At 41.5% G+C, this 27,238-nt stretch overlaps 1 protein-coding gene across 3 annotated transcripts in view; it reads left to right on the top strand.

Moving 5' to 3' along the window:
- The window catches only part of Grid2 (glutamate ionotropic receptor delta type subunit 2), a 1,393,268-nt gene that overhangs the window by 1,344,730 nt on the left and 21,300 nt on the right, over positions 1-27,238 (top strand). For 2 of the 3 annotated variants that reach the window (XM_035448866.1, XM_035448864.1), the window contains 2 exons: positions 11,855-12,095; positions 14,570-16,926. In XM_035448866.1, the coding sequence (XP_035304757.1) occupies positions 11,855-12,095; positions 14,570-14,992 (664 nt within the window). In that variant the 3' untranslated portion in view covers positions 14,993-16,926. Of the gene's footprint in view, positions 1-11,854; positions 12,096-14,569; positions 16,927-27,238 lie in introns of those variants that run through there. The other variant, XM_035448865.1, reaches the window with a different exon arrangement.

Below are 27,238 nucleotides of genomic sequence, written 5' to 3'. Positions count from 1 at the left end.
TATAGATTGCCTTTCCACATTTTGAAAGTTCAGTATTTGTGCTCACGTTTGGGACAGTTTGTTCCTCTTTCTCCATTATCCTCTCTATGAGCACTGCGCCTAAGATACATACCACAATCTTTACTGCATACACAGCACAACCTTCCAAATACCAGCTTTTTAAAGTTTGTATGCCAGACTAAAGGATAAAAAAAAAATATTTATAAATACACAGGTAAGAAATTTGACTTCATGACACATTTTCACGGGCATGCATTTGAAAAGTGTGAGTAAAGATTTGGGATTGCCTGCAGAGTCACTCTGAGCAGGCATGATCACTGCCAGTTTCTCACTGCAAAATGAAAGGGATTTCCCCTTTACCCTATAACCCAAATACCACACTGTGCTTAAGGATGTGGCTGACATTTTAAAAGATCACCAAAAGTGTTCTCTTCCCAAATGCAATTATATCCTCCATCTCAGTGGGAGCCATTGTCTGGATCTCCTCGTCTCTCTAGCATCTCTCTGTCTAGCTTTCATTATCCTGATTATCTACTCATTTGCCACCCAGCACTCATTTTATGAAAGATCATGTCTGCCATTTCTATAATGAGTGCTTGACTTTTACTGCCAGCATAAACATATAAAATACATAATAATTAAAGTTCACTAGTCACCAAAGTCTTGAGATCTGTCACATTGTTAATTTGATTTTTCAAAAAATTCCTTCTTAGAGCAAGGCTGCTTTTGCCCCATTGGGTACTTAGTGACTTGGGGATGAAAGACATGCCTGCAAAGTAGGGAAATCATGAATGGGCACTTTGTATTTCAAAGTTAAAATTTATCCTCAATCAAATAAAGTACCTATAAGGTATGATGCTTCTCAGAGAGCAAACCTTTTCTTGCTAACTGAATGAAGTATTTTCTCTAAGTAATAACATTAAGTAATGCAGTTTTCAGAACATCTAAGTGCTATTTAACAGGCAGCTTATTTTTTACATAGGATTGTGTACATGCTAAGGGAGAAAAGTCATTGTGGTAAATGTGGTGTCTGTAAAACACTAGTAAAACTTCACAATACACTGTCTTCGATTGGATAAGGACGAGGTATCAGAGCACCTCTTCTTTGGACACACTTCCTTGTTTTGATAACATTCTCAAACTCCCTTAAGTACCTCATGATAATGAATTCATCTGACGTTTACTCTAATCGCAAAAGAGATTAATGAACTCATGCGATATTCATGTGGCTCTCTGGGGACATCAGGATGTGTTACTAGAAGTGTAATGTTTGAAAATGGATACAGTGAAATACATGTTAGCCAAGAATGCTAGCAAGGAAAGTCACAGTTAATGAAGAAGCCGGAAATAAAAAGGCAGCTTCCATCGACAAGTTTCTCTTTCAGAATAATGAAGTCCTTGAGGATGTGCTCAAACAACACGCTGATTTGGAGAGACAAATAAACCACTTAGCAGTCTTGGACCTTGGGAAATGTTCTTCATCCTGAGCCTCAGTCTCCTTAGCTGTAACATGAGACCATAGTGAGTGATATCAACATTGCAAATGTTGCTAGTAAGAATAAAGGTGGTGGGACAATCCGACTGTCAAAACAGTCAATAGATCTCATTCCTCACAAGGTTATTCGAAGAAGCATGTCAAACTAGTGTGCATATTTATAGCCACAGTGTCATTGACCTTGAAGGAGTATCATCACACATTCAAAGCCAACTAGGACTTTAAGGTGACTCTGCCTAAAGATGAAGACGCTGATGATGGTGGTGGTAGTGATAATCAGGGGTAGAACAATGGCACAAAGGTTAAGAGCAATTGCTGTTCCTCTAGAGCAGTGGTTCTCAACCTGTGAATCATGACCTCTTTGGGGATTGAATGAACCTTTCACGGGGGTCAAATATAAAATATCCTACATATCAGATATTACATTACAATTCATAACAGTAACAAAGTTACAGTTATGGAGTAGCAACAAAATCATTTTATGGTTGGGGGGTCACCACAACAGGAGGAACTGTATTAAAGGGTCACAGCATTAGGAAGGTTAATAACCACTGCTCTAGAGGAGCTGAGTTCAGTTCCCAGCCCCCACATAATTTGCCTCATGACTGCCTGTCACAACAGCTTAAGGGAAACCAACAGCTTCTTTTGACCTCGGCATGTACTCACATTCCCATGGGCACACAAATGCAAATAAAAGTCTTTTTAAAAAGTTCAAATTAAATATCAAATTTTTGATAAGTGCTTTACAAATTTGACAGTATTTTACTTTTGGTGCAATACTTTGGCAATTCTGGATAAAGTTTACTTCCACAAGATGAATCCCTCTGGAAGAGATGAGCTGACGTGTGAGGGCATTAGTGTTAGTTCTGAATAAAGTTGACAAAGTTTCTATCAAATTACCTTTTTCTAATCTGAAAGAGAGATACCGGATTTGAAGCAACATGGGAGATATTTCCTCTCACGCTGGACCGTGCCGGCAACTGTAATTGAGGCTGTAACTGATGAGCCCCCTGAGGGTCTACTTCAGCTGTTGGCCAAGATAGAAGCATGCCATCTTCAATATATGTTGTAGCAATTCATTTTTCTAACTGATACATACTACTTCTCATCAAACCTGTTTTTAAAACATGTTCATACCTCTACCTCTGTTATGAAAAAAATATAACCACAGCGGAAGATGAAATATAACAGTACACGGAATAAGGACGACGTTGGTTATTTTTTGTGGGAAATTACTCACACGAGAAACCGAAAACCCCGGTTAGTCTCTGCAGCCTTTCGAGACCCGACCAGAACCCTGAAAGAGAGCCAGTGCCCCCTCTCTCAGCCCTTAATTCCTCCGCCCTGTGCGCACCTGTGGCCACGCCCAAAAAAGGCGTGGTTAGCAGCACAGGTGCTCAGATCTCTCCCTACACACCACCTCCTCTGCCTGTCAGTTCTTACTCTTTTAAGTCACATTCACCCCCGTGCCATTCTCAGTTGCAGGGCAATATCTGAAGTTGCCACTGCTTAGAAAATGATCCCAGCCCAAAGAAGCCCACTTGATCCAAATGTGTAAGGCTGTCACTCTTGGGTCACAGGCAGCCCCAGTCTTAGGGTAAATGTAATCGCAAAACCAAAGAAACCCAAACCCAAACCATCGTTTGTATACAGTGAATTTCTTTCTCAGTCTGTTCAGATTAAAATTAGTACACACTCTCTCAGTCCTCATTTAAAGATGCAAGCACAGTAGCATCAATGCTTTAATGTAATATCAATGAATATGCAATACGTGTGACCAAAAGAGCACTGGAATAGAGGTCACAAGCATTGTCTCTAAAACAGTCTCTAGGATGCAACCCTGGGTCTGGATAGCAGGGTCAGTGAAATGAACCTTCTCAGCAGAAAGGATATGTGATAGGTAGGGTTTTAGTTGGGGGTGGTGATAGGGGAGGAGGGAGGAGGGGAGGGAGACAGACCCGGGATTGTCATGTAAAACAATTTTGTTTCTTTTTTTTTTTTTTTTTTTTTTTTTTTTGGTTTTTCGAGACAGGGTTTCTCTGTGCAGCTTTGGAGCCTATCCTGTCACTCGCTCTGGAGACCAGGCTGGCCTCGAACTCACAGAGATCCACCTACCTCTGCCTCCCAAGTGCTGGGATTAAAGGCAAAGGCGTGCACCACCAACATCCCGCAAAGTTTTTTGTTTTTAGTGTTTTTTTTTAACAATTTTGATTCTAATTCAAAAAAAGGAAAAAAGAAAAAGAAATGGCTCTGAGACTCCCAAACCAAGTCAGCAGCCACAACCAGCAGAATTGATCAGGCTTCTGGGCTATTCTTACAAATAAAGTCCATGTATATACAGCCGTCTATGGTGGCATTTACCATGAAAAACAAAAAACAAAAACAGTGTTGTTAGTATGACAGAAGCCAAATGTCCTACACAGTCGAAAATGTTGGTGATATGGTTTAGAAGATAATATCCACCATACTCATTTGGAAGACAAGGGGAGCTATTCACCTTCATGTCTTAGTAGACAGGGTTGCAGCAAGATCCTGGAAGTGCTATTTAAAAGACCAGTCTAAATGGAAGTATTCTTGTAGCTAATGTTACTAACCAGTCACTAAGAAGCCTTATGTAAGAGAAATGATTGGAGGATGCTTGTTTCATGGGAAAACAATAGAATTTGCTGTCACAATTCTGATCTTCAAATTCTGGCTGCAGAGATCTATTTGCAGAGCTACTATACTCATGTGCTTGGACTTTAATCCCTGAGAAATACTTTTGCTTCCAAGGACATTTACCTGTGTTTTACAAGACAAAAAGGGAAATTAATGAACAGAAACCTATTGAAATGACTTCTTCTCAAAAGTATCTACATGCCATTAACCCTTTTGAAAAGTCATGGAGAGAAAATTTTCTTAGAAACTCATCAAATTAGCCTAGTGCTGAGAGAATTCTACCCTCATTAGATTTTGATGTAACAAAAAAGACAAAAATCCTTACTTAAAATAGTCCTGAATTTCTCAGAAATTACCAACATTAAACATTACTGAGTCTTCTAAATATCTTTTTAACAATGCAAAACTCATGAATCTATGCAGATGATTTTTACATATTTATAATGGTATATTTTATTCTGACCCTTTCTTAGTTCCAAGTTGCCTCAGTACTTCCAAATTGAAGAAATATCTAGCAAGTATCATATCATAGAGTTCCTATCTTTACATAGTTGAAATTCTCTTCCACAAAGATGAGCTGAGAAGCCTGAAAACATCACGCACAAGAAAACTAGCCAGAGAAAAGGAAAAACCTGTCCAGAAGTTTCCAACAGTGTGCAGAAGTGGGACATGAGCCAGGAGGGGCATCTATTTGCAAACCACATGGAGGGCAGGGGGAAGCTCTACCATCCCATCTTGTAAGAAAGTCCCTTGGGTTCATGGGCTCCACACCAGCAAAGAACACCTCCAATGAGTGGTAAGCCACCAAAAGCTCCATCTTCCCTCCCAGGTAAGAGTAAGTAAGAGCTCATAGATCTGCCTCTCTATCCTACAGTTAGAGGCAAGGAGACATCAGGATGGTGTCTGAAGAATAGTCAGAGGCTAGATGAAGGCCCAGAGGGAGCCTTCCCTTACAACCTTTCAGAACCCAAGGAGCCTCACTGTAGAGGTTTCAATGAGAATGGACCCATAGGCCCACATGCTGGAATACTTGATCCCCAGGTGGTGTAACTGGTAAGAATTAGGAGATGTGACCTTTCTGGAGGACGTGTGGCCCTTTGAGGCTTCAAAAACCCATGCCATTAGCAGTTAGCTGTCTCTCTGCCTTGTGCTTGAGGATCAAGATGTGAGCTCTCAGCTACCACTCCAGCACCATGCCTGTATGCCTGCTTGATGCACCCATCATGACGGTCATGGACTGTAATCTTCTGGAACTGAAGCTCCAATTAGACGCTTTCTTCTGTATGTTGCTTTGGTGACCTTTTTACAGATGTACAGCTTTTGCAGACCTTTGCCTCAGTCACCAATGGATGTCTAAAGATTGGACTTAGCCCATCATACCTCAGAGCTAACCAAGTAAATTCATGACCAAGTGACCAGGAGCTTCATTTCCTAAAGCTAGCACAGTGCTGACCTCTACAAACCCAGATGCCATCTTGAAAAAAAAGCAAGGAAGGAAGGCATAGGCTACATCACCCTCTCAACTAGATGGATGTAAATCTGGAGATGTGTTACATTATTAGAGCCAATTAAATCACACTAACTTAAATTTAGTTTTATACCCCAACTCAGTGGTTACAGTCCTCACATCAATTAATCTGTAGAAAAACTTTTTTCTTTGTATACCCAAATTATTGTATAAACAAATTTATATTGGCATTAAAATTATATTGTATTGTTTAGAGGGAAGCATGTAGATGGCCATTCCCTAAGGTTCTTAATAAATCCATGAAACATGAAAGAGCTAAATAGCCATTCGTTTAGCATTTGTGTGGGAATCCATGTGAGTGTGTGTAGCAAGAAATATGTTGGAAGACAGACCCGAGTTCCAGTCAGTGTGAGTCACCAAAGAGTACTTACTTAATCAGGGCAGCAGTGAAGCTGTGGTGAATACAAAAAAATGTGTGACATTCCCACTCTGTGTTAGTGTCATCCACTGTAAAATTGGGGGTGGGTGTTTGTTGTCCTTTGCATTTTTAGAATTCATGTCTCTAGAAAGTGGGGAATGGGATTACCAAAGTCACAGGGACAACTACTTTTTTTTTCTCCGATTGTCTTTCAACTCTTTGTTAGTCTAGTGACTGAGTAAAGCAAGTGTCATTTCTTTCTCAGATAACCAGGGATGTTGTATCACAATTGGCTCCACAGGAATTTAGCAAAGGGCCATGGGTCCAATGAAACTTGAAAGGAGCTTGCAGCCTGCTGTTCTTAAGACAAAATCTAAGTCACCCCAGCTGGTGGAGATTGGCACACCCCTTTCAGCAACCTCTCACCTTACAAATAAATTAATCTGGAAATCAATTTCTAGAGTAGCTGTTCAAGGTGGGAAGTGATCAATGGTTTAGAGCAGCCTCACACAGAAATGAAGCTATTATCTTCAAAGTGAGCAAAACCTTTTTTCAGAGGCCTGCCTGGACCTGCTGAATGCTTTTATTTAAATATGAAAGGAGGGCTGTTGGTTGGCTTCACAGCCTTCCCTTGGAATTTGCTCATTTGTATCAACAAGGTACTCACTATGCCCAGGATGAGCTAGAAACCTTTTCAAGCTGAACCTTACAATTTTTTTTTCCTCTCAGTGAAAATGCAAATGTTTGAACACTAGGAAAAAGAAGGAAAGGCAATGTTCTTATCAGTGAATCACTAGCAGATCCTTAATGAAGAATATGCCAGAAACAGTCCGAGGAACAAGACACCCGCTGATACATGCATACGGGCCCGCGCGTGCGCCCACACACACACACACACACACACACACACACACACACACACACACACACACACACACACACCACATAAAAGCATGCACTGATAATCTTAACCTAACTTCCAAGCTGTGCTCCCCTTCTACAGCCCGAGCAGTGAGAAAGATACCATGAACTATTGTGTGTGTGGTCTCGTTAATTCTCACTACAATAGCCCTCATAAGAAAACGCGGTTGTCATCTCCCCGACCTTTAAAGTGGCAGGAATTTTTCTAGCTGCATTTCAAGAAAAGGTTTGAGCTATCTACTCGTTCATCACATCTAGTAGCTAATTTTGTGTCGAACAGTTAAGAGCTTAAGGCACAAGTGTCTGCTTCCTGCATTTCAATCACGCCCACAGGTAAGCCACAGCTGTAGTTGCAGTGCCGCCTTGCCCTGTGTGAGCCAATACTGTCATCGTGTGGAACTCATGCGCATAGCAGAAAACGCTGTCTTCCCAAAAAGCTGAACATTTTACTACCAGATAACTGAACTCTTCTTTAGGTGTGCTTTTAAGCTTCACTTACGAGAGTCTGGTGAAGTTTTGAAAAGTTATTCTGGATCTTCATTTTAATGCAAGAATTCATCTCGTTGGTTTTTAAGGAAGAGTGTTATACTTATGAAGCATACTCCAAGTAGTCCTTTAAAAAATGTTTTTAAATGACAAAGAGCGATGATGAGACTCTTATGGAACATTCAAAAGCATTAAATTTCATAGCAACGTTATGCAGAATTCCAGGCCTGCATGAAGCTTTCATTGCCCTACAGTGTTCTATCCCAAGCCAACCTGTATCCCCAGAACGTGGTGTAGACTACTGAGAGTGTAGATGAAGTGTGACTGGGGAAAGTCTCTGCCCCCCCCCTTCTCTCTCCCTACAGTGCCATAGACTCTGTGATGTGTGATTGTGGGAGAGACCTCTGTGGCTTTACAGAGCTTGAAGGATTGAAGGCTTCTAGAGAGGATGGTTCATTTATTTTCTCTACCGTGTGAACTTCTATCACCTAGCTACATGAGCCTCAAACTCTGCAATTAAAGTCTTCCGGTATACTGCATCTAGCTGCCATCAGAATTAGAATGGGTGCAATATAATTTGTATAGTTCAATGCTTGTTTTGAAGTGAAAATATTCCTCATAGAATAAAAAATTAAGAGGTAGAATAAGTGAATGAAACAGGATTGGGCAATGATTGAGAAAGTCGAGGAGGGTGTGATCCAGTCCTGGGTGAAACAAAGAATGGAGGAGCACCAAATGAAGACGGTGAAAAGACAGCTCTGCAGTGTGCCAGGCTCTTCTGCCTGAAAGTGCAGTCATGGGGAAGAATAAATTTTGCGCACAAGGAATACTTGGCATGAGTCTTTCTTGAAATATTTATTGAATAGATGGATAGAATCATAGAGAATGGAATAAATTATAAAGCAACCTCAGTGTCGAGGATAAAAATAGATGTGAAGGCAGGGTTCCCTTGGGAGACACTATGCTGGACATATTTGATCAATACCCACCTGTGCAACAGAGAGGAGGTGAGTAGGTTTTCTAGAGAGGAGAGCTCATGGTAGTCACTAACTATAGACAATTGTGCAGAAAGGTAAGGTCTGTGAAAGAAAAGCTCACATTTCACAGACACTGACCAGTGTGGGAGTGAAGGGGAGGTGGCTGGGGCTGACTGGTGGTTCTGTGTCCTCTGTATCCATGTGACCACAGAGTCATCAAATTACAGGTCATAGATATCCTGAGGAGAAATGCATCTGGACTGAACACATGAAGACTTTATTTTTCTTGTCACCATTCCTTAAACAGGACAGCATAACCACTGTTCAGATTGGCCTGTGATACTTACATAATGGGAAGTAGAATGGTATAAAGGATGGTGTATGAGTCACTTTTCTGTTGCTAAGATAACACACCATGACAAAAGGGTGGGAGAGATTATTTGGCTATTGGTTGCAGAGGGATGAGGGTCCACCATGGCAGGGAGGCAGGCAGCAAGAGCAGGAAGCTAAGAGCTCATGTCCTTAGTTGCAAGCAGAAAGAGTGACCTAAGGAATGGAATGAGTCTTTATACTCTCAAAGCTCACCTCCAGTGACATACTCCCTCCAGTAAGGCTGTACCTTTTAAACCTCTCCAATAGATTCTCCAACTGTGGAGATCAAGTGTTCAAATGCATGAGCCTCCTAGGGGACAGCACCACAGATGGTATGTGTCAGGGGAGGGAGTGTTCTATGTAATCAGCATGTCATTTTATGTAAGCAACCTGAGTTACCTCCAACCTTGGTATTCACTGGAGGGTCCTGGGAGTATTCTCCAGACACACTCCAGGCAACTGTATTCTCATTGATCAAATATTGCTGTAACTTTCTTTTATGATTCATTATATACTCAATTTTAAGCAAAATTCTTTCTTCAAAGCTAACTAAAGTTTTCCTGTAAGATAACTAAAGAAGTTCTGATTATTTCATGCCTTTTGATAAGGAAATACAGTTTCTATTATGATGCAATGAACCCTTAATTGACAGTTGAGCTTTTAGCAGAAACTCAAGTATACAATATGGTATTGTCAGCTACAGGCAAATGTACAGCAGGTCTCTAAAAATTATTCTTTCCTGGGAGGGGGGATGGAGGGGGGGAGACTCGTGCACATGTTTAACACATAAATGTGGGAGCCAATGCCAGTCTTTCAAGACACCATCTAAATTGTTTCTTTGAGACAAGATCTCTCTATTTGCTGGGAACTTGCCAAGTTGGCTAGAGTGGCTGGCCAAAGAGCCCCAAGTCTCAGCCCATCTCTACCTTCCCAACTCTGGGATCATAAGTGCTGCAGCCGTTACTGGCTTTCTTACATAGATTCTTGTGATCAAACTCAAGCCCCTGTGCTTGCGTAGCAAGCACCTCACTGACTGAGTCACCTGCCCAGCCTCTATAATGTATTAATCTTACACAACTGAACCTCTAAACATCATATAATAGACAGGTCGAGCAAGAAACCTTGATGACATAATTATGTATTTGGATGAGCTTTACCTCTTCCAGCAATTGCTACAAGTGTGTGCTTTTAGAGCTCCTTAAACTAGAGTTCTATCGAGCATTGACTTTCATGGAGAGTTTAAATGAGGGTAGCAGAATGAAAGTGGTCTGAGGGAGGCTGAGCTACACAGAATCATAAGGTTTTCTTTACTGAAGCTCTACTTGGGCAATTACTAAGCTGACATCATCATCATAGAAGTGCACAAGAGGTTATCACAGTTGATGACCACAACTTTCTTGTGAAGGCCTTGTGAAGACCTGGTAGGTGTTTGTGTCTGGTGGAATGCACTTTGGGGAATTCTGAAGGCACAGATGGTGACAATTTGCAGTTATTTCCACTGATTTCATGAGAAGAAGGAGGCAACCTAGGAGGTGTTAGTCCTGGGGTACTGTGGGAGGGTATGAGCATGTGGGGTCACCCATCCTCTATAGTCCAAAGCCACTCCCACTCTTATCTCAGGTGAGTTGTGGACCTTACCTCCAGTCCCCAAGATCTTTGTCTTTGTTATTTTGTTATAATCTGGCCATGCAGGAGGTTTAAGATAGAAGACAGGGTGAGTTACTCCTACACTGGCTGAGTTTTTTAAAATCTTCATCCCCAAAGAAGGCATGGTCCAGGGCCAGAGCACAAATATAGGACCACATACCCAAAGTTAATTCATATAAAATTTACAAACTGAGCTAATACTGATGGCTATGTCCCACCCTCCTATCTTGACAAACATATCTGACAAATATATCTTGACGGATACCTTTGTGATCTCCAGGAGGTTGGGTTTAAGTGGCATATTCATGAGTAGCCTGGAGGTTTGCAACGACACCACATCTCCAAGAGAGCTCCTGGGTTCCTCCCTCTGGACTCCAGTGCTGGTGGCCAGGGCAGAGTGTGCAGCTAGAATGATCTGCCCTTAGGAACCAGTACACCCTGCTCTGCCTCCACTCTTCCCAACTGCCACCCGGTAGGCCACTGGTGCCCTTGCACTTGGCTCTCAGAACATCCAGGGAGTGAATTTAAATACTCTAGAGGATGCTAAGGGCCTGGGTCAGGAACCTACAGAGCCATTTTGGCTTTGCGGAATATGGCCCTTTCGGAAGCACCAGTGTAAGGCAGGGCAGGGGTCTAAGCAGAATTTGAAGGGTTGGGGATCATTCCTCTGTGTGAAACACACTTTGAAAAGCTTGTTTTTCACAGTCCCTTCTGTCTCAAGGAAGTGTTTCTTGCTTGAATTTGCCCACCTCTGGTCTCTCTGACCAACCGTCTTTTTCTTCCCAGAGGTAGGTTACTATCCCTTTGGCATTAAAAGGAAAAATACATCAGTTGTGTGAAGAGCTTAAAATGATGTATTTTATCAACTTCAAAACTTGTCCCAAGGCTTTCTCCCACACCATGATAAATAATAGAAGTTTTATTTTCATTAAATTCCTGTGTGTATAGCATATGCTGGGTCACATTACACCAGTGTGTGTCTAGAGGCAGCAAAGGGCTTTTTGAAATACCATCATGGTCCAGAGCTGTGTTCACTTGCAGAAAGGGCAGAGTAGCACCAATGTCAGACTAGCATCAATGTCAGACCACATCAGAACAGCACCTCCCAAGTGTAATTTTTAAAAACATACTGCAACGAAAGGGGCAGGGGCCACTGGCGTTCCTGTGAGAGCAAAATAATAAGAAAAGGGAGGGAGAGACAGAGGAAGGAGGGCAAGGTAAAAGAAAATCCCTCTACAGAAGTACCACAGGATCAAAGCATCCATGGTTTTCACTTAGCAGTACTCTGCCGATAAACTGTTCTACTGAGCTAGACCTGCCATCTTTAGATGGGTAGCCACGATCATTCAGGTTGTGGACAAGGCAGTCATCCTGGTTACAGTCACATATGGCACTGTGTTCTCCACCCTCAGGATCCTGGAGCTGCAGCAGAGTGGAGACATGGACATCCTCAAGCACAAGTGGTGGCCTAAGAATGGCCAGTGTGACCTGTACTCCTCAGTAGATGCAAAACAGAAAGGAGGAGCCCTGGACATCAAGAGCCTAGCAGGCGTTTTCTGTATCCTGGCTGCGGGGATTGTGCTCTCTTGCCTCATAGCAGTGTTGGAGACGTGGTGGAGCCGGAGGAAGGGCTCGCGGGTCCCATCCAAAGAGGTACTTGAACTTGGGCCCCAATTAGAGCTGCCAAACATGCAGTGGCTGTATTTCCAGGGAGGAAGGGGTAATATTAGCAATTGCTTTTTTTGCCTTCTTTGAAGATTCAAAATAAGCATGTGGAATGTGGAGGGTGAGCCAGCGTCAGTACCCATTTAGGACACTCAGGGTGAATGAAGGGCAAGGACCAGTGTCTGTGGGGCCATCAACTTCTTGTTCTGCATCAGGCTCTGAAATTCTGATCTCAGGCTACATACTAATGACCCCGTAAGGCTGTGATTCCCATGGCCCAGCTTGCAAAAATGCTTAATAGTTTCTTTCAATTCCATAAGTTGTAGAAAAACTTGTGTTTTAACGACGAGGCCTAAAAGACCCTGGCATGATGCTTTCTCTTTACTGTTAGTCACTGCTTCCTGTCTATGTATGAAGATCTGGAAAAATGACTGTGTGCTGGAGCTCTCCCAAGAGCCCAGTGTACCAAAGTCATATCTGGAAATCATTCTGAATTCTGCTTATCTCCCTGACTATGTCATCAGTTTAACTCCAGGGCCATGTTCAAGTTTATATTACTGTCTGTAAGAATGGTTGCAGAATCATACATAGTACCTCAGTGAAAACAGCATGTGAGGTACATCCATTACCAGAGAAAACATGAACATAAACAACAACAACACAAAAGCCAACTCTTGACTCGTCTAATCTTAATACCAAAAGCTTGAAATGTTGATGGGAAAAGCAACCCAAGTTTATTCAGTGGTTTGATTTGAGGGGCAGTTTCAACAAAAGTTTCAAACTTTCTGCCCAGGACTTGGTTGACTGATGCCCAGGCACTCCGCAGAGGATTGGCTTTGATGTACAAATGAAAATGATCTCTCATGTGTATATGCATGTCTGCGTGGCAGTGTTTGTCTTTCGAACATCCTTATCTACATAGTCTAAGGATCCTCGTAGCTCCTTAGATGCAAAGTAGATCAGTACCATTTACAAGAACAGCTTGACTTTCCTTGCTTCCTACCTGTGTGAGTGATCATATGCAATCCCACTATGTGGAGACTGAATTAAAAGCTAATCGGGTTCATTGCCATGCGGTCTTTGTAGAGTAAGCAAGCACTGGTATCTCTGCTGCCATCAATCGAAAGCAAGAGGCCACATTAATGCAGATTGTAGCTGAGACTCAGTGCTCTGAAAACTCTGGGAATGAAAGGCTCCCGGGCTCCTATTTTTGAAATACTACAGAAGAGATTAAATGTTTGCATTGTTATAGCTGTGGATGGATGTCTAGATTACAGTTGCTGTGGGAACCATAAAATTATACATCTCAACCTTCTGTAGTCTTGGTGGTAATACTGCATTAATGGATGCTTTTTCATTGGATTTTAAATGAGAAAGGAAAAGGGAAAGCAGAGCTATGCATCCTGGCAGGTTTTGCTGCAGAGTACTGCATGTGTGGTGGGAAAACACGTTCCCTGTTCTAACTTTCGGTAGCCATCCCAGATTCTGTGAACAAATTATTTTCTCCTCCTATGATTAATGGACATTTTTATAACCTCATAAATTTAGTTTATTGACCTTGGCTGTAAATAAGTCTGATCACAAAGAAAATTTTATTTCTTTTCTATTTTATTTTTTCAACCCTGAGGAATTTGTGGATAGGATTTCCCTTTAGAACTCTGAGGCTTTACTGCCTTTTAAAAATAAATAAATAGAAATTCTTACAAACATGCCCACTTAACATAAAACTGACCCTCAGTAAAAGTTATTCATTCACACGCCCAGACTCTAAGGGATCTATAAGGGCCACCCTGACCTCACAGTTGCCAAATGCAGGTACTGGGTATGACATGCTGTCCCTGTCAACGCAGAAGTCTCTCTTGTTCTGACTCTTTCTAAAAATCCTCATAGCCCTGGGCTGCAAGAAAAAAAAAAAACAAAAAAAAAAAAACAAAAAAAAGCACTTTAATAGTCTTTGACACTTTAATAGGAAGAAACACATATCTTTTTCATCTCAGAACAGAAAGATAAGGCTGGGCCTAAGTGATAGAAGGGATCAAAAACGTCCTTTTGGAATGAGACTCAGAGAGGAAGCATGTACTGAAAAGGGGTTGCAGGGGTTGAGGGAAATCACCAGAATCAGACCTTTTGCTCGAGTCCCTGCCTGAGCCTGCCCCCTGTCTTTGTAGCTGCATGTGATGTATGCTCATTTTAAAGCTCCGGCTGCAAAGAAAGTATTTACTAGAGATACTTTACCTCAACGCCCTGGCAGGATTCACAGAAACTAGCACAGTGCCTGGCTCATGCTAGGAGCCTAGTCAATGTCTGTTAAACGAATAACGAATATGCCCGAAGTTCAGTTGATTACATGTTTGCTGAACAACTTTTTCTTTTTTTTTTTCTTTTTTTTTTTTTTTTTTTTTGATCCATGCAAGCTAGTACTGATGAGAACCTTATTTTCTTTTTTTTTTTTTCACCTCCAGGATGACAAGGAAATTGACCTGGAGCACCTTCATAGACGTGTAAATAGCTTGTGCACAGATGACGACAGCCCCCATAAACAGTTTTCCACCTCGTCAATTGACTTGACCCCTCTGGACATTGACACTTTGCCAACACGACAAGCCCTGGAGCAGATCAGTGATTTCAGAAACACTCACATCACCACCACCACCTTCATCCCAGAACAGATCCAGACTCTTAGCCGCACACTCTCAGCGAAGGCTGCCTCTGGCTTCGCTTTCGGCAGTGTGCCGGAGCACCGAACTGGCCCTTTTAGGCACAGGGCCCCTAATGGGGGCTTTTTCAGGAGTCCTATCAAAACAATGTCATCTATTCCTTATCAGCCTACTCCCACCCTGGGGCTGAATCTGGGCAGTGACCCTGACCGAGGCACGTCCATATGAGCAGCAGACAGCTCCGCCTATCCTAGGACTCCCCCAAAAGGAGCAACTGTAATGTGGGACTAACACGGATGTGACGTTTTATTTAAAAAGAAATCAGGATAATTAGTAACAATTCTAGTTCTTTTTCCTCACACCCCTTCCCTGCTCTATTGCTTTTTTCTCTCTCTTTCTCCCTCCCTCTGTCTATCGCCCTCCATTTTTTTTTCATTACTCAACTTGTTCCCCAAGAATATAGTATTCTAGGATCCTATTAGTCCGCTTTTCATATGCTGTACTTCAAGTATAAAGAATGAGCACTGGGTCACTGAGAGCACTCATAGGGTTGACTTTGCATACACTTTGCATACAGGGCTCCCACGCACCGTTCCTCTGTTTTGAAACTATAATTGCAATAACTCCAGTCTTTCTCCGTCATCAGCTGCATCCATAGAACCCTCCACTGTTGTCGGACGTCCTTTAACTGTGGACCAAAGGCAACCCCTGCAGTGTCTGTAAAACGATTTAAAGACCATTCAGGCCACACAATACGAGAATACAGTTTTGTAGGATTACAAAAAGCCATTAATATGCCAGTCAAGACTACAGTTAAAATCCCCTTGCACTGCAGCAGTGCACGCCACTTTCATGGGATTGTACAGTATTCAAACTTTTTCTTATGTACAGTAAACTCTACCATACGGCAAAGGCCTTTATTGTGTTAAATAATTTAGTATCACATATCTACATATATATGCACCTATATAATGTGTATATATATAAATGCAGCCATTGCTATTGCAATTCATTTAATGAAGCTTTAGTTTAAAAACCAAGCATTGTGTACAGGAGCTAGGAGAGCGCAGGAGGCCTTTTCAGTTGGAAAGGCAGGTTGCTTTAATGTCGTTCTGACCTGCGTTGTTTGCCAAGAGACTATTTCATAATTTTGCTATTAAAACATCCAGGGAGATTTCATCTTTGTTCCTAGATGTACTCATTTGAATAGGTTTTGCATTCATTATTCAGCAGTATATAAAAGCTAACCTTGATCATTTTACCTTTTGTTAATTATCTAAATGGGAAATACCTTAGCTGAACCCCACACACAGCACACAGAGCGGAGTTTAATCATAGATCATTGTAGGTTTAAAGTCTTCTTCCAAAGCTGCAAGCCAGTCAATGTAACTGTAGCTGGGGAGGAGGGGAAGCCCCCAGATGTGTCGATGTGGCCTTATTTGTGTCATACATCACCCTATAGCCAATACATAACAACCATCCTGGGCTCTCATCTGAACCCCTTCTCTACCCACTTCTACTTGGAGGTGTTCTGTTCTTTTAAGATCAGTGTGTCAGAAAATCCAGTGCCTCTTTGTGCACACTCCTCTAAAAGTAGCATTCTTATCTGTTAGAAACATAGAATGAGTTTCATCTGTAATCCTTAAACTCGACGTGGTAAGTAGGAAGCAGGGATTTACCCTGTGTTTTCAGGCAGCCGTATGCTTACTTTAATCTCATTCATTCTGTGGCTAGGATTGCTAGAGGATCCAGCCTACGTGATTTGCTTTAGGAGCAGTTAAGAGGTATATTCTTAAGGTGTATTCTATTTTGATCTAATTCTGTTCTGGGGAGCATCTTGTACTGTCACTGTTTTTGTACTAAATCTTCAAATATTGTCTACTGTGTCAGGCAGAAAACTTTCTTCTCATGAGCAACCACTTTGTTTCCAGGGTGACGAGTCCCGCGGTGCATGCACACCTTGTTCCCCTGTGACATTCATGTTCTCATTTCCAACTCTGATTTTCAAACAGAAAAGTCTTGACAGCTACATAGGGGCACCCCAGATGCTGCAGTGACTTCAGCTATCAACAAACTGTTAACCATGTACAATACTGGAAATAGGCGGATTTTGTTGTATTGCCTATTCTACAAGTACACAAATCATTTTGGAGGTCTCAGTTATGAGTGGCAGAGCTTTCTGTGTATAATTTGTCTACATAATTTGTCTAATAAAAATGTTTTCTAAACTTCCTCTCATACTATTGAAGTCTTAACTATAAAAGATGCTGATCTCACTGACCTGTCTGAACTTATGGAAAACACTGACATTATTGAAGTGTAGACCATCAACTCTAGCTAGCCAGCCATCAAAGTGAGCAGTTCTCTAGAAACCATGCTTAAAGATGTCCTAAGCCAGTCAATAACTGCTCAACTGCTATGCAAAACTATTTGAACCAACAATATATTTGTTTTTCTTTGTGGATGTCTCTGTGAGCACTTTTGGGTGGAAATTTGTCCTGTTTTATGACAGAAACAAGGCATCCATTATATTAATAGCAAGATGAGCATTTGTAATATCCAAAAATGGGGGTGGGGCAGTTGAGGGTAATTATTAAACTTTGGGCTTATTAAAAATTGCTTGTCTGTTCAAAAAATAATCACCATGCCAAATCTTTTAATTTGGAAACTCACTTAGACTCAGAAATTATTTCTATAGCACTATTATTTCTACATTTGAACACTACTAAATTCCATTAATATTTAACTCAGTGGATATATGATATGATAGCTACAAAATATGATTTAGATTAATATCACTATTCTTGAAATTCCATCAAAAGTACTTTTTAAATGTGGGAAGCAGGAGCAACTTTAAGGATATAGACTATGTCCCTCAATTTTTGACTATGATATCATGGCATTCTAAAAAGCTGTTTATTGCCCAAATGCTTGATGGTTTAAGTCTTGAAACTGGTGTGGACTTTCAGCTGTGAGATTCAAGCTCTGCCATGCTCCCATCACATTTACCCAAATACTCTGGGCTGTGGGTACAGAGATGAGGCAGAAACACTGGTACTTCCCCTCCCCGTCCCCTCCCCCTTCCCTCCCCTTCCCTTTCCTCTCCCCTCCCTCTCCCCTCTCCTCCCCCTCCCCCAAAGTGCACCCTGCAGATCTCTGGCATCCTAGCCTTGCTGGTATGGATTGCTGCTACATAACCATCCGGGTCAACAAATGGAACAGCAAGCACCTACTGCCTCTATTCCAGGTCACACCTTTTGGTAGAAATAAGTCTGATCCCTGCTCTGTCCAGTGTCAGCTCTTTCATTCCACATTTGCCCTGGTCTATAGCCTTTATATCAAACTTGCTATATCAATACAAATCCTTTATACCCACGTGACTTCACTGAACTCAAATGTCCGGTTTCTTGCACTGGTGAGTCAGCAAGTTTTCTGCATTTGATGACCAATCAGACATACAAAGAAAATTGTGAGGCTGACTTCCTTTCTTATTATATCAACCTACAAGCAACTTATTCTTTTCTTAGTTGTGTGATATTTTTCTTTTGTTCCCTTTATTTTGGGATTAGGATCACCAGAAAAGATAAACTTTACAAACAGACATTTCTGAATGGCACTTTGCTTTGTTGATTAAAAAGAAAAAAATAGGAAAAGACCGACCCACCCACCAAACTTTCTTGTTCTATTATTCTAGCTAGATATCAAGTTAATGTTACTCTATAGTCAGAATTTTTTGGTGAAATGAATTCTGGCTTATGAACATTCTAACTAAGGTGGAGCTAATAACTTACGTGCTAGGAAGCACATAAGTTGCACATAAGACTCAAAACTTGAGTCTTTTTATTTCATAAATTAAATCTTATAGCCAGTCTACTCCTTTGGACCAGATACTACTTAACGGCCAAGAACGATGGCCATGATTACCATCTTAACACATTAGTAGATGTCCTTTCAATAACTACTTTATCAGAGTACATATGAGATCCCTTAGGTGGCAGCAACTTCCCTGACAGTGAAAACTAAGTAATTAAAGCCCTCACTGATAGTAGACTTAACAAGTTCCTTTCAATTCTATTAGTATGTACAAGCCACCTGTTGTGTGAATGCTGTTGTGCTCAATGGTTGGATGTTGATAAATGAATCCATGCTGGTTAGTGATTCTGCATATGTATTGTCACCAGCCTTTGTTTTTTCTCCATACTGAAATGCAGGCTACACAGGCTGGTACACAGCCTTTCTGAGATAGCAGAATGCATCACCCCCAAGCCAGTTCAACCCCTTTTGGGCTCTGTGTAACCCAGCCTAAAAAAGTAAACCATTCCAGTTTTCCTGAAGGACAACTATGTCTTCTGAGGTTGAGACCACATGTGCAATAAAGCTTTGGATGTTTCCCAAAATGCTAATTTTCAGAAATGTGAATATTAAGGCAGGAGCAAACTGTCTAATGCTCTATTCTTACCAATACCTGTCTATCATGCCCACCACTGTCCATGTCAGAATGATACAGACCACACAATTTCTGTCTGTCCCTGCAGCTCTATTCACTTGGGATAATTAGAGCTTTACAATGCTTTAAGCACTTTGCTTCAGAGACCAAACAATTTTAATCAGGCTCCTCTTCACACTGCAACTGAGCCTTCAGATGATTTTTCTGCCATCAGACACACAGGACACAGTGTTCCACAAGCTGTCTGCTATACTAGCGGCCTCCCACCATGATTCAGAGATGAGAGACCCTGTGACTTTGTTCCACCATGTGGAGCTGCACAGATAGGCTCTACCTACCCCAAGGACAGACATGGGGTGAACAAAACTCTGTCTTTCATTTTTGTTATCTGAATTCCCCAACCTTATGTGTTTTGAATAGTCACCATTTGCACTGTTACCAGTCGATTGATGGCAAAGCAAAGAACATTCAAATTTAAAGACTTCCCTCATATCTGAAATCTCTGTTCTGACTCACTCTTGCATACAGTTTAGGACTGGCACCTCATTCTAAGCTAATTTTGCATATTTTGTGGAATTTCTTCAGGGTGGGGAAGAGAAAATGGGTTAAGGTTAACAACATGTTGCCACTGCTAGCTTAGCACTGTCCACATGGCTGCCTCGGCTCTATCAGAAAAACGAAGCCTGGCCTGTTTTTAAAGAAACCCCACAGATTCCCACTTGGAAATGCCAGTAATTTCAAAGGGCTGAAAATATCCAAGATGTGATTAGAAAATCAATTTTTTTCAAGACAACATCAATTCTAATTCATTTCAAACTAATTAGGCTTTCAGAACATCTGCGTTAGAAAAAGAAACAGATGTCACAAATCAAAACTGTCAGCGCTGGAGAAGAGATGAAAAATAGTGCTTTTAATAAATATTTTGCCTGTCACAGATTTGAAATAATACAAGTAGAAGGCAGATGTTAATTTTTCAAATTGTAATATTATATTTTTAATTGGCACTACTGAAAAAAAGTAAGAATTAAGTAGCTACTGTAGTAACTATGTTTAATTTTTAAAAATCATGTTTTTAAACACAACAGATACACACTTTAAAGTTAATATATAACTTCTTTGAAGTTAAAAAAGTAAACAAATTTCATCTTGCCTATTTGTTCTACAAAAAGAATCATAAGGACATATGCCTTGCAGATATATGGGGGGTGTGTGTGTGTGTGTGTGTGTGTGTGTGTGTGTGTGTGTGTGTGTGTGAAATAAGATTCAGTTTATTTGGAATTTTGACAGTTGCAATTAATTTTTTTTTATAACCTGTGTAACGCCCACAGTAGGGGCATCCATTTCTGGGAGTTAACATTCATTTCTTTTGCAGAAATAAAGTTGACTTTGAAATGAAGTTTGGAGCTTGATTAATCTCTGTTGTAAAGAGTTAAGTGTATGCTTGTTGTTAGAGATAAAAACATACTGGAATTAATTTGAAAACAGAGGTTACATGTTTGGCACATCTCACTTGCCTTTTTCATGCCAGAAATGGTTAATGAATAATGAGTGTGTTCAAGTATCTTTCAGTTACTATGATTAAAAAGCTTGGATCATCCGTCATATGAGAAGGTACAGCTAATGACACATATACCTGAAACAATAGACATTCGACAAACGATACAGAAAGGTCTCACCATACAGTGTGTGTGGTGCTTCTTTCTAAATCAACACACCCCAGGGAAAAACAAACAATGAAGCACCTAATGGGGCTCACAGCCAGGACCCATACTTGGCTCTACATGGTCAAGCATTCCCAAACACGGTCCCTTCAGACTTCTTCATGGAAATGCCATACAAAAGACTGTTCACAAATGAATGCAGAGACCCATGAGAAAGCATTCTTACACATTAAGCCTTCCAAGTGTTTGATGAAGCGTCCAGCAGTTCAGTTACAGTCAGTATTTTTATTCTTTCAAGTTCAACATCACTAAATGAAGTCTGTAAATGTTACTCTATAACAAAGATTGCTGCATGCCTGTTTAAACATGTCTGTATTACATATGCATAAACACTAGGAAAGCTTCAGGGATCTAGAATACTGGAAACGAACAACTTCCTAGTATCAGCCTAGAAGCCAGCACCTACCAACATCATGCATTGCATTCTAAGCAGTTTCCCTGAGCAGTGTGCTCGACACACTCCTTAGGCAACAGATCCCCTCATTTCCCTGGCAGGTGGCATCCCTGTTGGGAGTCCTCCCTATATATTCTGACTCCTCAGAGAGCTTCCAAAGTTGTCAAGTAAAAAAGGAAACATGGAAAAGTTAAATGAAAACACATGGCATGAATAACATCCATGGATATGAGTTGAGACACAGAATAAATTTAATCATCAAATGAATAAGATGGAAAATATTCCCTGAGGAGAATAAGAGATGAATATAGGCTGTGTGGCTGGGATGTTTTCCTGGAGTAAGCAGGAACTTATGGAGTGAGGGCAGTGTGGAAAAGGCTCAGAAAATACATTCACAGTGGTCGGTAGAGGGCAACAAAGGCATGAGGAGAGTAGGAAAAAGCCTGGTGGACAATGGTAGACAGTCAAGTGTGGAGTCCTGGCCAGTTAACAGTACAGCATGGCTGCCATATAGAGAGCTAAGGTCAAGCTCCGGAAGCCCACCATTTAGAATCACTAATCAGCTCTATGTTCAGTGTGCATTCAGGGGTCACTCTGTGCAAGATGCTATTTTCATACAAGAGCACACCAGTCAAAAGGTAGGGCAAAACACACCATGAAACCCAGTAATTCCTGTCCCCAAAGATGTCACAATTACCAGAAAACAGATGAATAAGCAAGGTAGACCTATAAGGGTAAATACATTAGAAAAAAAAAAAAAACTAAAACACAAGAGCAGGTGAGGAAGGCCAAGGTAGAATGGGGATGCACTGTTCCTAAGAAAGGATGAGAGCAAGTCCTAGTGAAAGAAAGTTGTGTTTGAGGGAACTGTAAAGGGAGTGAGAAAGTGAGGCACGCTTTCATTTAGGAAGAGAATGTTCTTGACTTCAGAGATGCACAGTGCAGATTAGGTTAGCATGTAGAGGGTAAGCGTAGAATGCCGTAAGACAGTCAATACAACCGAACTATAAGACAGTCAATACAACCGGACTAGAGGGAGTCATACAGACATATGGTATGGATAAAGACTAGTTCAGAAAAGCAAGCATCCCACATGACAAGAAGTGGTGGGATACTCTGAGGCTGGAGTGTTTGGAACAATGCAAAAGCCTGGAACTACTTCAACAGGTCATTTCCCAGGTGCCAGCCGTATTGCTGACAGGACCCTACCGTCTTCTGTCACTCTTTCACATAGAATGTTTCAAGAGCATGGGACAGTGGCATAGTGACTGGCCATTCGGGTTTCAGTCCGTGAACTGCCAGAGAGTCTGCAACTTGGCTGATATGCACAAAGGTTCAGAGCTATGGGATGCATAGAAACCACCACTGGGAGACCTGAAGATTTGTGGCCAAAAGGAAAACACCAAGAACTGTATGTTCTTAGGGGAATGTCTAGAAAAGTTAAAACCATAGCACTGCATCAAATACAAGGGAAAGGGACCAATTAATAGCCTTCAATGAGATGGCTCAGTGGGTAAAGTGACAGCAACACAAGCCTGCCAGCCAAGTTCAATCCCCTAAGCCTGTGCAAAGGTGGGAGGAGAGAACTGACTCACACAGATGTCCTCTGACCTCCACATAAACACCTGGTGTATGTGTAATGCCTCCTCCCATTAATACATCACACACACACACACACACACACACACACACACACACACACACACGATAATTCAAAAAAGAACTGAATTTTTGAAGACTCATCCAATAGTTGTGTGAACTAAACATCTTAGTCAAAAGAGGAAAGAAGGTGGGTATGGTAGATATATTTGTGAGGAAGAACCAGAGGTATCTAAAAAATTAACTGAACATGGATGCAAAGGAGAAAAAGTCAAAGATGCCTGGGTTTTCCAATCCAGATGCAAAGAGATGGAAATCATTGAGCAGAAGAGCAGTGGGGTCCCTGTCCCTGTCCCTTCCCTTCACGTAAGACCTCTGGGAAGAAAGCATAGTTTGGAGAACACATATCTATTTTCTTTCACTATGAGCTTGAGAGGTGTAACAGGTGTTAGTTGCCTACTTGTGTAAGTGTTACAGAGTCCATGATTTTAATTGGGGCTCTCTGAGGTGCTGAGGGCTTTTCTCAGGACCTGTGAGGAACACAGTTGAGATGAGGCTCACTAGTCTTCATCCAGGGCTAATCTGATTGTATCTCTTCATACACTGAACTTCCTCCTAAGATTTCCTCCATACCCAGGTAACACATTAGTGTGACCAACTCCACATGGTAGGGGCTTCCAAATTCCCATTACCTGTTAGACTCTTCCTCTTTACATGTGGTCTTTGTCCTGTGCTGAACACTGCTCACATTCTGCTTCTTTGATTTGTTACAGAATAAAACTCATCCTTACTCCCCACAATTCATTTACAACAATTTCCAATTAGTGAAGACTCTGAGGTGACCAAACTATCCCATGACATTAGAGACAAGAGCCCAAAGCTTATGAGTGAGACTTGAAACACATCCAAAGTCTCCAGTGTCCTTAATGAGAGAAATAAACGAAGCAGGTCTCCTAGACAGGGTGATGGCACACATTCAAGGGCAGGAGCAGACAAATCTCTGTGACTTCAAGACTAGCCCTATCTCCATATAAAGTTCTAGGACTTCCAGGAATGCAGAGAGAGACCCTGTCTCAAAAACAAAACAAAACACAAACAAGAAAGCAGATCTTCTTACATGAAACTCACTAGACTCATGAAGCAACTAAACCTGAATTCAACCTTAAGCTGTTTCCAAAGACAGACTTGTCTTCCAAAAAGAATGAATTGAGGTTAGCACAGCTACAAAAGTCTGCCATGCACAAGTAAGCGTACATATACTATGTCAAATCAAATGGCTTTGACATTAACCATGTTTGGTTCAACAAAATTGCTGTGTGCTTTGAGACCCAAGTCTATTTCAACTTGAGAGTTCAAAAAGAATGTGCTTATGCAGTCAAGAATACTCGAAGAGACAAAAAGATCGCTCTGATCTGTTGTCACAGCTTACTCGCCGGCAGCTGAAGAGGTACACAAAAAGATGCATGCTCACTAAGAAGGTGCCATGGAAACCACCACCGAGATTTCCTCAGAACCCTGCTTGCTAGCATTACCACCCATCAACACTGAAGCCATTGTGATGGATCCCTTTAAGGAAGATGAAAACTGTTTCCCAATTCTAAGGGGGAAAAAACACATGTATCAAATATAAACAAGAAACAGATAGTGTGTATCCTTACAGAGTTAATGTAACTGTTGTAACCCTGTTTTTCAGTTTGTTTGAGAATACAATTCCTTATAGTCTTCACTTGCCTCACAAGAGACACATACGTGTGCATAATCTATCTTCCTGAAAACTCTATAGTGTAGAGGAAAATAGCATGTAAGTTGTGTACACATGATGCTGTGAATATTTGCACAATGCAAGAGCTTGTCAGCAGTGTTGGGATGTATGTGTTTCTAAATCACAACCTTAAAAATTTTTGTAACATAGATCCTCATTTGGTTTTCAAGTGTAGAGAAATTTAATCCACTGTGTTCAGAAAAAATCATTTGCTCACAACTGCCTATAAATCCACCTCCAGGATATCTGAGGCCCTCTTTTGTCCTTTGGGCATTTATACATAGGGCCTACGTTGCTACAGTCACAGAACACAAAAGTAATTTTAAAAAATCATAAAAATACCACTTGACTAACAAGTGAACTAAGCATATTTCAGAGCCACGTCTATTACTTCCAAATCCATCTTCTTCCCTATCCATCTTCTCCCAGGACCAGCAAGAAGTGAAAAGAGATACATGATCCTCCTACCTCTGTGTACATTCCTTTTTTTCTTTTTAAATTTAAATTTAAAACAATCTTATTTTACATACTGATCTCAGTTCCCTCTCCCTCCCATTCTCCCCTGGCCCCCACCAATCCCCTATCCCACCCCCTATCCACTTCCCAGGAAGGGCAAGGCCTCCAAAGGGGGATCATCAAAGTCTGTCACATCATTTGGGGCAGGGCCTAGGCGCTCCCCCATGTATCTAGGCTGAGAGAGTAACACTCCACAGGGAATGAGCTCTCAAAGCCTGCCGTGCACATCCTTTAAGGAGCTGTGTCCACTGCGAAGATCAATGAGAGTCAACTGGCCTTCAGTAACTGAGTATATTTTAATAGAAACTGCTAGTAGAAAATAACAATTATACAAGATGAATATAAATGGTTATGTATTATGAATTAGAAGACATAACAACTCCCAAGAAGTCTCCTGCCGGATTAACCCACATGCCAGCAAAGCTATCACCCCAGTTACATGCCAGCAAACCGATCCCCCCACTCACATGCCTGCAAAACTATGCACCTCATCCTTGTTGATAGTTCACCAACACCTCTGGCCTTCTCTTAGTGCCCTCTAGTGGACACATTAGAATACCAACTCCTGGGTACAGTAGAATACCAACCCCTATGGCTTCCACTCTGTTGCTCCAATGCCACAGTTGCCTTTTGTAGCTTCTGCTGTAGTCACTGCTGTGGGTCTCCCAAACCCACTCCTCCAGAGACCTACTCCTCCAGCTCTCCACTCACCTATTTTCATCTCTCAGGTGAAACCAATCAACAATTTAACAACATAACTGTGGTAGCTATGGTCTACTAGCTAACAGCAGGAACCTGAATGCCTCTGGCAGGAAATGCTCAGCAGTTGCCACAGAGGAGCAGTGTGTGAGCTGTAGAAGTGGGCTTTGACAACCACAGATACAGAGGGAAACTACACAAGCAATGAGAGAAAAATAAAATGAGAGGAAAAATGACTGAAAAGTGGAAGCTAACTCTAATACCTACATCCAAGCAACTCCAGCTGTTAGACACTGGATATCCGTATTCACTGCTGGTCTGTTCATGACAGCAACAAAATGGGATCAGCCTAAATGATCACCAGCCGATCAGTAGAGAATGAAAATGTGGCACCTGTACACAGGAGATGTTTCTGCCTCAAAGAAAACAGAACTTATGAAATCTGCAGGAAAATGAATGGAGCTAAAAACTCTTTAAATGAGGAAACCCAGCCTCAGAAAGACAAATAGTGAGTGTCTCTCTCATGTGTGGGTGCTGGCTTCTATTGCTATTTATGCTGCTTATGTGGGAGTGAGTGTGGGGAGAAGTCGGAACGCTAGAAAAGGGCCCATGTGAGAGACAAAGGAGGCTTTAAGATAAGAGGATGAGAAAGCAAGAGAGCACACACGGTATGCAAGTTGTAAGGGGGCTCCTGTGGGGCAAGGAAAAGGAAGTTGGGACAGGAGCCACAGAGAAGGAGGCGAGGAGCGTGGTGAGGCAGAATCACCCAAAATGAAGGAAGTATGCTGCTTGTTTACTAATAAATAAATAAAGTAGGCTCTAGAAAACAGGATGATGACTTTTAAAAAAGAAGTCCTGTCTATCATAAAGAATTGACCTGCTGATGTATTTGCCATCTATTTTATACTTTGTGAGTATATTACACATACACAGAGGAATGTGCCTGTGTGCGCGCGCGTGCACGCGCGCGCGCGCACGCACACACACACACACACACACACACACACACACACACACACACACACACACGGCACTGCACACACTCAGCTATGAGACTATTACTATTTCACAGCTATTATTTTATTTCAAGGGGTACCAGGTCTGTGTACAACTGCACCACAAGGCAAAGTGTGTTGTGTTCCAGAAAACTGACACAGCAGATTACAAAGAGTTCAGAAAAGAGAAGTCTTCTCTCCAAGACTTTGCTTTCCTGAAAGACAGCATTGACCACTACAAAGATGATGTCTGGTTGGTACCTAAAATAGCCCATAATGTTTGAGAATTAAAGGAAAACAAGGTCATCTTTCACTGGAGTGATAAAGTACGTTGTGAGGAC

This window comes from Cricetulus griseus, chromosome 8 (assembly GCF_003668045.3).
Source record: "Cricetulus griseus strain 17A/GY chromosome 8, alternate assembly CriGri-PICRH-1.0, whole genome shotgun sequence".
Taxonomy (NCBI): Eukaryota; Metazoa; Chordata; class Mammalia; order Rodentia; family Cricetidae; genus Cricetulus; species Cricetulus griseus.
This window is presented reverse-complemented; position numbering and strand designations above follow the sequence as displayed.